Raw genomic sequence first — 16,046 nt, 5'->3', positions numbered from 1 at the left:
ACCTTGCAGTTCTCAGTTAATATTTCCCTGTGGAGCTCTGCTTCATTAATTTTTTTTTAACTCTTAAAATATGTTTATAAAGATGTTTTCTAAAATATAAATTGAAAATTAATTGAAATAAATGTCACAGATAAACACAGGACTTGGTGGGCTAATTATCTGTCTGCATCTAAATAACGCTGGATACTTCGGTGGTAATGTGCTACCATTGTTTTTGAGTGTTGATTTCCACAGTTTTCACAACCAGCAGCATTGGAATGAAGTGGTTTTCTTCTGTTATCCTTGCTTAAATGTTTCTTGGGGTATGTAAACAAGTAGTGGTTGTCAAGAAGAAGGAGAAAACTAATTCTTTACTACTTCTGTAATGAGTGGGAGAGAGGATGAGTAAGAGAGAAAAGGCATTAGAAAAGCAAAATAAGAAAATAGCTGCTGGGCAAAAGAGAAGAACTATACAGTGATGGATTAGTATCTGTTTCACCTGTGTGCTTTGGGTCTGTTAAAGACAGGGCAGAGGTGATCCTCTAACACCATTTAACTTTTCTGACATTTACAGTGGCAGCTTTTTAAACAAATAGCTTTACACAGCACAGCTGAAGACTGGGCTTTTTTGACTGTGGTCTGCAAAAAGGGTGAAGATGAATGAGAATCACAGCTGAATGTTTACAGCTATTTTCTATCATCCATCCACCTGAAATTGCTATTAGGTTTTTTTTTTTTCTGAATAATAAATTTCAAATACTTTTATGTCTAATTTAAGAGAAGAAAGGTATGGGAAGTACACTGAAGATGGATACTGTCTTTGATATAGCCGAAGAACTAGTTTTATAGATGCATTTTAAAATGTGCTTTACCTTTTCAGTGTCCAAAGTGAATGCATACAGTGTTCTGGTAGTTTAAGTGAAGAGCATCTATAGCCTTCTTTTATAAAAATAGACCAGTTTACTACAGTATTTTATTTCTTCTAAAGTGTATTTGTCTTCTCATATTTCCTTATTAATTCTGTACAGTATTCACTATCATCACTGCAAACCTATAGTATTTTAATGGAGTGAAGTAAAAAAATCCTGTCTTGTAGGTGACAGAACTTTACAGAAAAGGTTTTTCTCTGCCATTTGTCATTATCTGTTATAAAATTTAGTGACCTAAATTACATTCTCTAGTTTAAAAGTAAAACTCAACATCTTTACATTAACACATAGAAATGAAAAGTCTTGCTGCAACTAAGAGCGAGGCTGGTTTAGGATGCTGTCTTTAAATTATATGAAGCGGTTATAAGAATGTAGTCTTAGCCATGCCACAGGCTTTTCTTACTGTTTTCCCTGTGGTTCAGAAGGAAACAAGATCAACAGCCTTTGTTTAAAGAATCATGTGCTACGTAGCACAGTTGTCTCCTTTCAATTTTCTTTGGACAAAATTGAGCATTATACTAGTATAGTGTTTTCTTCCTTATAATTATATAGCTGTTTGGCAAACAAGGCAGCTAATTACCATCTGATTTTCTCTGATATAGTATATGATAATTTATTAACATAATCAATTACATTATGAGGAATTTGGTGTCAAAATTACTTGGCTATTATATTGAATTAAATAATAAGCCAAAAGACCTGCTGTGGAGTGATGTGGCCCAAAGTGATAATATCTGGTGAAGAGATAATGTTCATCTCCTGTCTATAATTCAGGATGTCAGCATCACTTATGGGGTTTCTTGTTTTGGTTTGGGGGTTTTTTTGGTGGTGTTTTTTTTTTTTTTGCATGGGTGCATCCAAGTATATGCTCATAAAGGTGCAGAAGGGAGTAAATTTGGATAGGTACAGTGCAAGTACTGAATATGTATGTATAATTAGTTTTCAAAACTGCTGGATTGACAGTGATTTCATTCACATTATTAAAAAAAAAATCTGTGTCTTGAAGTAACAAAATCAGCCTAAGCGACAAACCTTATTATTATTCTGTATGATTGCATCTCTATAAATGTAGGTTAAGGTTATAGTAAGAAATAAAAATGTAAAATAATTAGGTAATTTCTTTTATCATTTCTGGAAGGTGTCAATGTTTAAGGTTTAGGACCTTGCTCTTTGAAGCTGTTAGCATTCAACACTAATGTGGTATTTTAATGGTATTTTTAGATGATTTTCCAAATTATCTCAATAAACAGCTAACAGATGTAGTTTGCATAAATATCTGGGAAGCATCACAAATTGCCAGTCAATTTCAGAATAGGTTAGTCAATTTGTACATCAGTAGACTGTACTCTAACATATCTGTGCTTTATTTAACGTTAATTGATTCCTTGGTGATCAGTCAGTAAAGTTACACATATTATTATTCAGGACAGCCCTAAAGGTTCATGCATAAATGCTGACTAAGATTAGAGCTCTTCTGTAGTCGTAATAAATCAGCCATTAAATAATTTGACATTGACCAAAGCCTGTTCCTAGGAAGGCTGCCTTCTACCATATCGTGTAGAAGCTCGTTCTGCCACTATATACGCTGTTTTTTCTCTATAGCTTACCACTGTCCAAGAAACACAATTTTGAAATTATATTTTGAGTAAAAAATCATTTGAAATTCCTTCCATTTTTTGGGGTATTTCCTGCTATGCAGGCAAATTTGAGTACGTAATGCTGGTTTCACAGAATCAATAGAGATTGTCACAATTGGACATCTTGATTACAAGAATATAGGGCTGTGTAGAAGAGTTTAATCTTCTAAAGTGTCAACTAGATACTTCCTGAGGTATGACATTTCCTTTATAATGTCTGTATGTATTTTTTCAGCTGTGAAAAATATTACAAGGTGAATACAAGAAATAGTTAACAACTCTATGGATTTATGTATTCTGTAGTTTAGCATACAAAAACTTTCAAATACATTTAGTCTACAGGAAGGTAACATGCATAAATCAATTACAAAAGTGTTTCTCAGGTAAGCCCTTATAAAATTCTAGATAACATTTTTAAATATCTGTTGAAAACCAGACTAGAATCTAGATTCTGCAATGTGTTCTGATTTTCTTCATTCTTAAATGTAGCATGGATACCTAGGTATTTGCTTATTTACTGATTTCTAATACTGAGAATGGTTATCTCTTTTGACTCACTGGTAGTTAAAGGCTTACCTTCCCCTTAAAATGCTAACGACTATACATGGCCTGAGCAGTGTTTGTTAAATAGTTATGAGGTATCATCTTTAATTTTTTTAATAATTCCTTACGTAATGTTGCAATTATCTGTTTAAAGTTACATGATGGAGACATACAGATTTCCTTTTACTTGTCAGTTTTGAACTGCTGCAGTTATTAAAATTGAGATATGCCATCTTTGTCAGAAGTAATTAGCATATATGCATAATTTCTTTAAAACAAGAGACGTTTTTTAAATCTCAGTAGTTCCAATTAGTCAATTGTGCCATAATGATATTAGATTTTGTTTTTCTTCAAGACATGGTAACATGGCAGCTGTGGCATGAGATACACAGTGCTCCATTTTTTTCAATTTTCTGAAAGACCTCGCTTAATATCACACACACTGAACTGTATGGGGGTCTTATATCTTAGTCTCATAATACCTGAAATGTGTTTTTTTTTTTTTCTCTTTGCTAACAAATAGATACCAATGGAAGTTGTCAGGGTTAAAAGTTAGCAGCAGAACTGCTAGAATTTCCAATTTGTGCTGGTTGTGTTAGTCTCTTATTTCCATGAGTGCTAGCAGGTCTTTAGTAAGCAGCAATGGGTAAGTTTTCAAAATTCATTATGCAGCAGTGCCTCAGCCTGAGGATAGTCCATATCTGAAGGCAATTATCTAAGCCAGAATAAAACAAAAGCACTGTTAAGCAACTGAAAAAGGGATTGCCAAAGCTGTTTTACCACTTGACTGAGTGCATTTGACACCTTGGAGGGCTCTAAAGGCATGAGGGTGTGTGGAACACAGAGGATTGGCTGCAGCACCAAAATGCTTTGTCATAGTTTTTAAACTATATATTTTCCTCCTGGGGAAAAAAGCAAGAAAGAAAGGACAAAAAAGAAGCCAAAGCTACAACTATAAATACAACCAACATAATGACATGTTATTCTGGGTTTAATGTTTAAAATCAATTGTTATAGCTTTTGTCTGTAACTTTTTTTTTTCTCATCTAAATGTGCAAATAATGCACTCAAAGAAAAAAATAGAAAAATTGGGGGTGGAATATGTAGTCATCCGAGTCTTTGAGCCAAGCAACCACAAGTATCTATCCAATCCACCATACAGAACTCATCAGTGTGTAGCATGACTATCTGAGTTTTTGGGAGATGTCCCATAATTTAAGCCTAAAAGTACAGGGAACAGTTCTTTCTTACGGAGAAAACCTTTGCATTTCAATCAAGTTATGAAGGTCAAAAATAGGACAGTGGAAGTAAGTTCACACTGGTTAATGCCTGTTGATTTATGGTTTTCAAAATCAAAGCCTGCAATTTTCTTTTGCTATTCCTAGAATGTAAAATTTACTGAAATATTTTCTAATTAATGCTATGATTAACAATAGTTTCATTTGAACTGGCTTTATTTAATTTTATGCATAGATAGATAAATTCTTTTTATCATAGAATAAAAACTGTTAATGCAGTATTTCTCAGCTAGTAAGGTATGCCCTAGCAGTGAAGTGTTATGAAGACTTTATAAAGCACTCTCTATCCAAAAACAGTGCTGAAAATAATAATGCATTTTTACAGTTTCAATTTTTATGTAAGTTGCTGATAAAGTCAGATACAAGCATTAAAATACATGTTTTAAGTACTGCAACATGCAGGCTTTTGTGGACTGCAATCATAAATGAGTAGAAAAATCACATACGTGAGAAAATATTTACATTCTTACTTGAAAATATGATTAAAAAATATTATTTTAAATATATTTTAATACTGCCTAGTGCCTTTTAAGACCTTGTCTTCATGGAATTATGTAAGCATTTTATAAATTTTTAATCCTGTAATAAGGGTTCAGGTCTCTCTACTTGAAAGCGATGCTTCTTTTTGTATTGACACATAACCTGTTTGTGATTGACTAGGGCCATCTAATCTTATAACAAAAATTCCATGTTCTTGGTATAATTTTGATCTACTTTCTGCATATATACACACTTACAGGTAAGATGTACTAGCAATACTGAGGACAGAATTTATTTTTCTGAATCTTAGCTGACATCACCACTCACAGTTGGTGTAGGAAGGGGTGAATAAAAACTTAAATGCATAAACATGTATTTGAAAGCGATTTTATTGATCTCTGACAGCATTTGAATCATACTTTTATGGTTTTGATTCTTTATTTGAAGTATTTATGCTAACCGTGGGCTAGGAAATGTCATGTAGTGTACAGTTTTCTCTAGAACACAATAAACTCTTCCAAAGTTAATTGGACTTTTTGAGGCATGACTGCCTTTGTCCAGAAGGTGTCTGCTGTCTGCTTCTGGCTTTTTGTATGTGTAGCACACCTATGTTTATTCCTCAGAGATGATTGACTGTTTACACTCTTATGTATCTTACAGCCACTTGTAAAGAATACTTTCTCAAGCATTAGTTCACTTCAGGAGGAGGCACATGTTTTTTTTTCCTGAACTTCTCATCAGGATGCCTGTTAGGAGCGGCATCATGGTACAGTAGTGCTGATTGGTACAGTAGTGCTGATAGGTGTGTTTTGCTGCTTTCCTCCTCCCACGTATTCTGTTTGGGTGAAGTTAGTAACTCAGAAGCACAGCACACTACGGCTGCTGTGAGCTTGGACACCGATAGCGAGAAGGGATCAAAACCAGAACAGTTGCCAAGGCCTAACACAAAAACGTTGGAGGCTTTCTGGGTGTAAACTGTTCAACAGCAAAAGTGATGTGGGGATTGCTCCCTCTGCAGAAAGAGGAAAGGAAATGGGTACACTGAGATGGGTGAAATGTACTTTAACGCAAAGTTTTCCAGTGGTAAAAGAAAAGCTAGTTAGCTCTGCTGCCACCAGGTAATACTGTTCTAGATGTAGGGAGTAAGCATAACAAATACTTCTTCAGGGGAGGATGCTTGATTTTGAGGGAGAAACCTAAACCTGCATTATTCCTGTAGTTCTTTTTTTTGCTGTTTTTTTTTATTTGTTTGGTTTTGTTTGTTTAGTTTGTCTGGTTTTTGCTTATTGGCCTTCTCTGTAAGGGCCAGTTCATGGATGTATTTCTTGTCTTTGTGTTGCACCTGGTAGGATGTGGTAGCTGTCAATAAAATCAGTTTCTTACATGTAGATAGAGTCATATTTATGGGAAGACCATATCCCTTAATTAAAAATATGTGATGATGGGGAAGAAAATTTAATTTACTATTCTAGTGATGATAGTGTTTGGTGAAAAGCATTGCATGAAATGTTAAGCCTTGCCTAAAAGAAGTTGTTTTATCAGAGACTAGAAATAATTTTTACATCAGTATATCACTGACAATCAAGTAAAAATACAAAATAAACTAATATAAATAAAAATGTATTTTGCAGAAATAACAATATGGGAAGTGGCCATTTACCACCAGCATTTCCCCATCATTCTTAACAGTTTATTTGTATTATGAATTATTTTAAAATATTACTTGGCTTTGAGTATTTTCAAGTAACTGTCTAATGTATTCTGCCAATTTGTCACATTTGACTTATTCAAAGCCATTCTTAAACGATTATCTAAAACTTTAAATTCCATTTTCTTATTTATTTTTTTAATTCTTATAAAATGTTAACCTACCTTACTTCTGATAAACCATTTTGGCATTAACAATGACATACATCCTTACTGAATGAATATTATTTTTAATAGCAGTTATTCCCAACTGCTACAGTCTCCTTTCCTTTTAAAGTTTTTTCTTATTACAGTGTTAGTATATGTTTCAGTTTCAGCTATACACTTCCAGTAAAGACACTTGTCCAAAATATAGGGAAGGACTCTGTCTGTTGTATCTTCTATAGTAAGGCAATTCCAGCAAACACAGACACAAGGCAAAAATTTTTCCAAATCTTTGCTGATTAAAATTGTCAGTTCTGGATACACCTCCTTCCATTCCTTAGTGCAAGATGACAGCTTTTGCCTTTATTTCTGTTATACTCCTGTCAATGAGGGAAAGATAGGAAATGAACACCTATTGAAAAACCGACTGAAGTCAAAGAAATTTAATCCTTGATTTCTAAATTTGTATCAAATTTCGAAGTCTTTTATTTAAATAGTATTTAGAAACTAGTGAATTTGGTTTGTTACTTTTTTTTTAAATTAGGTATTAAATAATGATGCCAAATAGAAGGGCATGTTCTGGTAAGCCTCTACTTTCAAATATCAATCCATTTATTTATCTGGTTGTAGTTTAACTAACAATATAAACGTTAATGGTTTGCTTGAACTAGAAACCTCCCGACTCACGTTTTCTGTAGAACTATGCTGGTAATTGTCCAGCTGTAAGAAATATGAATGTAAAGTTTTCTGTAAAGGGCAGGATAAATATATGGTTGCATACATCTCATTAACATTGATGGGAGTTAAATATTACACATGTTTTGAGGGATTACTGAACAGTATATGTCATACAAGATTCACTCCTGTCTTCAGATTTTAACTATTTTTGCCTTGAAGAGTGCTTTTATGTGAGTTCTTTGTAGCCGTGATTGAAAGATACCCAGTTTTGGCACTACTATAAATAATTAAGCACGATATCCACAAAGTGCTCACACATCAGATTTCTGTTTGGCTATTTTGTGGTTTCAGGAATTATTTAGAGCAAGAAGGCACAGATTTGATTCTATATATACACATATACATGTATGTATGTACATGTATGTGTACATATGTACATAGTTATTAGCCTAAATTTGGGTTGAAAAATAGATTAAATTAATACAATTATAGAAACTATTTTGTGTGTCACTTTACATATTCATGTGACCTCCTTTTGAGTGAATAACCTCACACACCTAGTATACTCTTTTCATTACTGTGAATATAAATATTCTGTCTTCTCAGTCAAAAAAAGAAAAATACAATTATAGTTAAAATGTTCCTCATGTGGGTCTAAAGTTCTTTGCTACAAGTAGAAGTGTCACAGTGTAGTCCCGAGGAATGACAATATATTGCTGTGTGCCTCAGTGACCTGTTGAGAATCTCCCATTTTCTAACCAACCGGGACAGCATTTTCTTTAGGTTTACTGGGGTAAACTGTTATTTTTGCAGAGCGTGTGATTCATGAAACATTTGAGGGGGAAACGCAATTTTTAAAAACCAATTTATTTTAAATAATAAAAATTATAGCAGTGACATGGTAATTAGAGAGGTTTCAGTGTTAGCAGATGTACTGAGAAAGTCATTTAGGGAGAAAAGTATAAGCAAAGCAATTACATTTGCATAAGAAATACAGCAGAGTAACACAAGTCTACAGATAACTTTATGGGCTTTATATGTGATATGCATACATCTTCTAGAGTGTGTGCATGCATATTTTAAGACTAAAGAAAACTGAAAAGCCAGATGACTCAGCCCAGTAACTGAGGAGAGAAACATGTCATGAAAGGATGGATAGGGCAGATAAATTAAAATGAGACACTTTGCTGAGGTAGTATGTGCCAGGTAGTGTTTATATTTGTGTTCTTTTACATACTGTGTAGCTAACTAATGATATTGTTTTCTTCAGGACCATTTATCCATTGTCTTTCACATATATGGCTCTAAAATCTGTGATTATCTCTATTAGCACTGAAGCATCTAAATAATATGATTTTTGAAAGAAAGTTTACCAGCAGTTGCTTGTAAAAGTTCTTTGAGATCCTCAGCAAGTAAAGTTTATATTTTTTGAGAAGATGGACATCAAACACAATGGATCTTGGTCCCACACTGGGAATCCTATGTGATGTGACAAAACAAATAAATAATAACTTATGCTTTCAAAATTGCAAATAATTTATATCTTTTAAATTTTGCCTTTTCTAATGGAGGTGCAGATTATCATGTATTTGGAGTTTAGTTAAAAGAACCAGTCACAGTTCTCCCTGCTCCAAAGCACACTTTTGATACTACTTTTTATCTGTGATCCATAAACACATCAAATCAGAAACATAGAGAATTTGTAGAAAAAGTTACTATTTTGTCACTTTATATGTCAGTATCTTTCCAAATGCTATAGATAAATATCTATTTTCTTGGAACCAAAACATTCTGGGATTTCTTTACATTTGATGTATGCATATGTTTTCATAATAGGGTATCTATTTCATATTTGTCCAGATTAAAAAAAAAAAAAAAAAAAAAAATTAATTTCCTGAAAAGTGTGGTGCTGAGATTTCGTTTAGAAAGATGAATGCATTAAAGACCTTTCAAATGATGAAATTCTGAATTGTACTTTCTAGTTTAAAGAGGTTTTAGTATAGTGTTGAAAGTGCTGAGTTGACCTAGTTCTTGTGTTGCATATTATTTAAGAAATTGTGTCTGTTACACAGGTCATTATTTTACCTGACACCCTGAAATGATTCAGTGTTTTAAGCCTGGCGTGCATGGAATCATGCATGGAATTTCTATAATGAAGGACAGATTCTTACAGAGGTCTGACGTTTTGAAATGAGAGTGCTAGCACTAAGATCTCAGTAATGCCATAATCTGAGTACTCTTGCATTTCCTATACTCATTTCTGTGGAGAGTAGGAGAAGAAAAATTTGTACATTTTTGCATGGATTAGTTGTAGTACCTGCCATTTCAAACAGACTAGTGGAGTGTGAGTGATCTATGGCAGAAACCTCAAATATTTCCTGCATTTGTCCTTAGAAAATATTTTTAATTGTTTCCAGGTTGTGAAATGGAAATTGCGTTAAGTTAGAAGTTTGTGTAGCGTTAAGAAACTAAAGGAAGCATTCTGTTGTATATCTATACTAGCAAACAGTTCCTGAAGATACAACTTTTGTGGTGACTGAAACTATGACTGTGGAAACCACTCATGTGCCTTCTACATACCTGGCAGAGATCCTTCACCTTCTGCAAGCCTTGTCTGAAGTAGAAGAGCGCCTTAATTCTCCTGTTCTGCAGGCTAAAGATTGTGAGGATCTCTTCAAACAAGAAGAGTGTCTCAAGGTAAGATAGAAAGCTTTTCTTAGAGCGATTGGTTTCCGTTATTTTGGGTCTTCTGTATACTGGCAGCCTGCGCTCACTCTGAGACATCTGTTTTATAAGTGCTCAGCCTCTCTCTATGATGTGTCCACATATGGATGTTTGTATATGAAGGCACATGGGTGCAAAATATGAGAGCACTTCATTTGTTTTTATCAATTTCACCTGTATTTGGAAGACAAGAGCATTAGGGTATCTGCAAAGTCCTTGAATGGGAGAGAAAGGATGGAGGCAGTTACATATTTAAACATGTGCATTTGGGGTTAAAGTTTTGTTTGTGTGTTTGTAATTTGAAGTAATTAGTAAGTAACCCTATCCACGTCCAATCTTGACAGCTTTATTTTAGTGTTTGATTTAAAAATATTTTTTATTAAAACAGCAACAAAACCAAGTAAAATTTAGCTGTTCCGTTCCGTGCCAGGCCCAAAAATCTTGAAGTCTGATTGGGGCTGTATGCTGTGCAATTTTATTACAGTTTAATTAGCTACACAGAAAATACTCTCCAGTAGGTAGATAATGTAGTTAAGAAAAAGCTAATTCAGTATTATTGATACGACTTTAAATGTTACTGTCTGGTTTCTTCATTGCTTGCAACAGTGAAATCCTTTGAAACTGGTAGAATTTTTTCAACATAGAATTGACATAAGGAGAGAATAAGATTAAAGTTGTAAGCCTAAACATATGAATGAGTTATCAGCTTTTGCAGAATAGCATTTGTGCGAGTAAAGCCTTGTAGATAATCATGCCCTAAGTTCTGTATATAATTACAGCAATTTCAAATTGTCATCCAGCATGAAGAGACCACATTTCCATTTTTTTGTGATTATTCTGGGGGACAAAAGGTTTTAAACAAAAGGAAAAGTTAGCCTGAAGAGGCTGGAGTTTGCCTACAGTCCGCTATAAGAAAGAAGCTTAGAGGGAGAATCAGGGCAAGAGCTCTGGCTAGGTGCTTTGAATTGTCCTCTGTAGGAGCCCATTTATCTCTTTCCACAACAGAGGAAATGTAATAAAACCACATCCATATGCTGTTCTTAGCTTCTATAAAATCACATCTGTTTATAATTCTTATATATGCATAGATCTTACACATTTTCGGCGTCTCTGTGTATATATATGCACACACATATAGATATTCTTATTAGCTTTTGAAAATTAGGGTGTTTCGAGTTTCCTAGCAAGGCAGTATAGTATGTGTAGTGAAGCAGAACAGTGAAACATTGGAGTAAAGGAAGCATGTAACTGATAATAGGACTGTGTGAAATAACAGTAGGCCGTTCCTTTTACCACTTCTGATTTAGTGCTGGTAGATTAAAGTGGTTCTGAGCATTGAAGCATACAACATGCCAATGTTATTGTCATTCCTCATTTTAAACAATCGCTTTTGATAGAATGACTCTTCTGCACAAAAAAAGTCATAGACCACGTAAATCATGGTTAATGAGTTACCACTTGGTCCTTGTCTATGAACTTATGTTCATTATTAGATTGGATGGAAAAACAGTGACCTACCTCAAGCAGTTTACTGGCAGCTGACTTCCTTTTAGTGCTTCTTAATGCTTTACATTTGGGCTATCTTTATCTGATTTATATCCATAACTAATCTGTTGTTCACCCACATATATTTGGTATTATGGGAGTTGACACCAACTTCAATAATATTGATTACTGAGGTTACAAGTAAGTATTGCTACAGGTTTAATTTAACTGAACTATTAAATTGTTATGAGATGCATTTGTGGGCACAGTTCCATCTTCCTCCCAAATAAATCTCTTAGAAGAGGGAAATGGATCTTGCACATTTGTGGACTTTTGGAAGGGTATAGTTTTGATCTGAGCCTGCTTAATGAATATTTATTTCCAAGGAAAAGCATTCATCATTGTCATTGTCCTGCAGTAAAAATAGAAAAGTAGTGCATAAATTGTTCAGCAGCTGGTTGGGAAAGGTTTTAAATTAAATTGTGGTTGATTTTTGTCCCTGACAGTTTTGCATGAATAAAATTACAGAACTGTCATGAATAGCTCTGTGTTTTAAAACTGAGTTTGTAAATTTTTTTCACTCCCATTCAGAAAGAATCCATTTTAATTAATCCTTAAAAGGAAAAAATAAGTTTACTTACAAGAGTCTTTCAGTGGTAACTGCTTTGAACGTTTTTCTCCGAAGTAAATACGTATCGTAAGACTTAAACCTGGCTGTTCACTATCCAACAGATAAATATCAAATACAAATTCATAATTTCTTTTATTAATCATCAGAGATAATTCTAGCACGGACTTTTTATATCAAAGGGATGTAAAATAGCCAAATTTGATGTTTTTGCAGCAAAAATCTGATAACTTCTAACATTTACTGAATTATAATGGTTTTATGGGCACATTTAATAAATCTGCTGAAACCAGCTCATAGGAATGTTGTTCTTTTCATTTTAAGCTTTAGGAAGTAGAAAAATCAGATAGACGAACCAAGTCTGGTCTCTTTATCTCATAAAATTAGCAATTGCAATGTTTCGATTATCCTATTACAAGCTCTTTTAAGTATTAGGACACACAGTACCTCAGTTTTTCTTCATCAGTGTACTTACAGTATGTAACAAACAATATTACAGTTCTGTCAAAGATGAAACTCCAATTGATTGTATGGAAAATCATGGTTCGTTGATAAAAGGTTTAGTAAATTTGTCTTAATGACGTACTCTCAAAATAGGACATATTTTGTTATAAGCACAAACATTATTGTACTTCTGTCTGCTATGATGATGTTCATATTGATGGAGTTCATAATCTTTGAGTTCCCCATACAGAATTTGTTGTAATTACAAAGGATTTCATTACATGATTAAGTGTAGGGATAAAATGCCTTCAGAACTTAGCTAATTATCTTTACTTGCAATGGATGTTGCAAATGCTTCCTGAAAGTTAAATGAATGCGCAAATTTGCATATATTCAACTTAATCTGCTTTTAGAAAATCAAGTTATATTGCTCATACCAAGCCAAAGTTTTCCTGTGTGGTGATTATCTCTTGCAAGAGACTCGTCTTGATCAAGCTCCAGATGAGATGTATACATTGAAATAAATACATTTATTAAACAGAGAATTAAAACTAACACGTATCGGTGTTTGCTAACACATAGCAAAAAATGAGTGTGCTAAAATGATACAGTTTACCTGTAATTTAGAAGTCTAATTTGCATTTATAGCCTATATGTGAGAAAGTATTTAGTAGAATGGCGGCATGGTTGTACCTGTTCATTGCTTAATTGTATTAACTGTGAATTCAAAACTTATTTTCTGAGCCTACTTGCTTTATATAGTTAATGCTGCAAACCTGCAGTAGAGCCCGTACATATTAGGCATTTCTCTTTATTATTTTTTTGATAGTCTTAAATTTAGCAAGAATGCTGTATTATAGAATTTAATTATACATTTAGCTATAATATTTTTCAATGATGTAATAATTTTAATATGGAAAGCCATCTGGCTTTTTGAGAAAGAGGTTTCCTATATATGTAACTTCTTGCATAATCACTCTAACAGTTCTTTTTCTAGTTCATCTTGTGTGTTTCCTGCAGGGTCTTTATTTAGTTTGTTAAAAATTGGGTTGTTTGCTGTTGTTGTTATTTAAATACATGTGTTTTCATGCTCTGATTTTTTTTTTCTCTTCTTTTCCCCTTTATTCAGTAATTCTTCATCTACTGACAGATAGAGCACTTTTTTTGCAGTTTTCTAATGTGTCTTATTTCAGGATACAGGGAATTTACTGTACACATTACACACCCGTGATTCTGGCAGCCAGAATCCCCTTTCAAAATGGTTTCTGAAACCGGTAATACCCATACGAGGTATTGTAACTCATAGTTCTGTACAGATTTGAAAATTGTAAGTGGTTTGTTGATTTTTTCCAGCCATTCATGACTACTAAAAGCTGCGTGAAATATTGGAACAAATCTGCTATACATATAATTATAAAGCATCATTCCACAAATGTTTGGATTGCCAAAACTATATTTTTAATTTTGCCCATTGGAATACATATTTAGTGTGTGTTAAGTAATTCTTATCAAGGAACATCACCTAATGTGATATTCAGAGTGCTTTTCTGCTGCAACTCTGTAAAACCCAATTAACCATAACATAGAGCGTAATCAAATCCAAATATATCTGTCAGTGTTGCACTGGTTGGTGGCTGATTTGTACACAAATAGCCAAGGAAATGAGTTTTTATAGAAAGTTGTCTTTCTCTGGCAGATGAAGACAATTTCCAGGTAGTGAAAATGAACTGGTGTTTGAGTCTCTAGCACTCTTGATTTCTCTTTTCAAGAGCAATGAGATGGATCATTCCCCAAAGGCTACTGTCACTTCAGCTGCTAATGATTTTCTGTTATCCTTTTGTCTTAAAAATTAAAGCTTTGTGCACTTCTGTTAACCATGTTACAAAACCTCCAAAGGCATTGTTGATAACTAACTGCTTGAAGCTATTCTCTACTGCACGTAAGATAGATAAGGTATGTGTGTGAGATATATGGGTTCGTGCATACACATATATACAGGATCTCTTTTTGTTTTTTTCCCCTGTGACACTCTTATGCCATCCAGGTGTGTATTTCATTTATAGAACGTCAGCAGTATTTTCTTTCTTTGTCTGCAGCAGCTGTACACAAAAGGAAAGCAAAAATCTGCCATATAAATCAGAAATTATATGTCTTTTCATAGACCACTAATTCTAATCATTTAGGGATATGCTGCCTAACAATTTTGAAGTGCATAGATGTATTTCATCGATTTATAATATTTATAAAATTGATCTATTTGCTTAAAAACTCATACAATTTCAATATATGTAGACACATATATTACTTTTCATTCTATTACTTAAACATGTCAAACACAACAAGTGCCTTTTTGGGTGGATGAGAGGAGCTGATATTCAGACCTACTGAAAAGTTTCCTTAACTTGAGTGCTTAAGTGTGTCCTGGCAGCTTTTTTAACACTTCAATTACATTTTCTCCTGTTCTTTATGCAGAATTTTAGTCATGGATGATGTTTTGTGAAGGTGCTGCCTCCTTTATGTCTAAGGGATCTAATCTTGGAAGATCTGGAGGCATTTTATGTTTTTATCCCCTGATATTTCTTATATTCAGGTTAATATCACTCAATATCTTAATTATCTATGGCCTAAGGATATAAAACCAAGATTTAGATAGACCTGGGTAAGGAATGCCGAGTGTGAGATGTTATGCTGGGAAAGTCAAATGACACAGACTCATCCAGCTTTCACTCTAGATGCTACATTGCTGACAAGGGGTGAAACATTTTCTGTATTGTGAATCATCCCAGAGACAAGACCTCTGCCCCTCTTTTTATTTACAAGTATTTCCTTTAGTCTGCTAAATGTGAGTCACATTTCTCAGGACCTATGGATTCAAATTACTAGTCATAAGGGGCTTTATTGAATGTTTCTTTTTCTTTTTTGACAAAGAATAACATATTGTAGTATTTGCAGCCATAGAGCTTTAGGAACCTGGAGTATTTTTTTTCTTTTGTTTTCTGTAGGGCTTTTGTATGTAATTATTTCAGAGCATTGCTGTCACGTTTTTCATAAGGATTTTGATTCTTATATTTTACTAAACTATAAATACAGTGTAATAACTTTAATCGTTTATGAAATGACAACCACATTTTTTCACTTAGAGGCATTCAGATTTTGTCTTAAGTGCTTGTTGTTTTTAAAATATTTTTCAAGTAATTTGGAGAAGAAAACTATTTTGATAATTACCATTATCTCCCTGTCACTTCACATTAGTAGTACTAATAATATACCAGTACATATTGTTATACCATGGTTATACGCTGTTTTACCAACTCTACATTACAATAGAATTGTAGAACATATTATCTAGTCATGAGATGGTGTCGATGAT

The 16,046-nt window shown here is 33.6% G+C and overlaps 1 protein-coding gene across 18 annotated transcripts in view; it reads left to right on the top strand.

Moving 5' to 3' along the window:
• Positions 1–16,046, top strand: part of DMD (dystrophin) — a 1,341,705-nt gene that overhangs the window by 657,128 nt on the left and 668,531 nt on the right. For all 18 annotated transcript variants that reach the window (XM_075430270.1, XM_075430262.1, XM_075430225.1 and 15 more), the window contains one exon: positions 9,898–10,092. In XM_075430270.1, coding sequence (XP_075286385.1) covers positions 9,898–10,092 — 195 coding nt within the window. The remainder of the gene's footprint in view (positions 1–9,897; positions 10,093–16,046) is intronic.

The sequence above is a fragment of the Opisthocomus hoazin genome, chromosome 1 (assembly GCF_030867145.1).
Source record: "Opisthocomus hoazin isolate bOpiHoa1 chromosome 1, bOpiHoa1.hap1, whole genome shotgun sequence".
NCBI lineage: Eukaryota > Metazoa > Chordata > Aves > Opisthocomiformes > Opisthocomidae > Opisthocomus > Opisthocomus hoazin.
The sequence above is the reverse complement of the archived record's forward strand: the minus strand, read 5'-3'. Positions and strand labels throughout refer to the sequence as shown.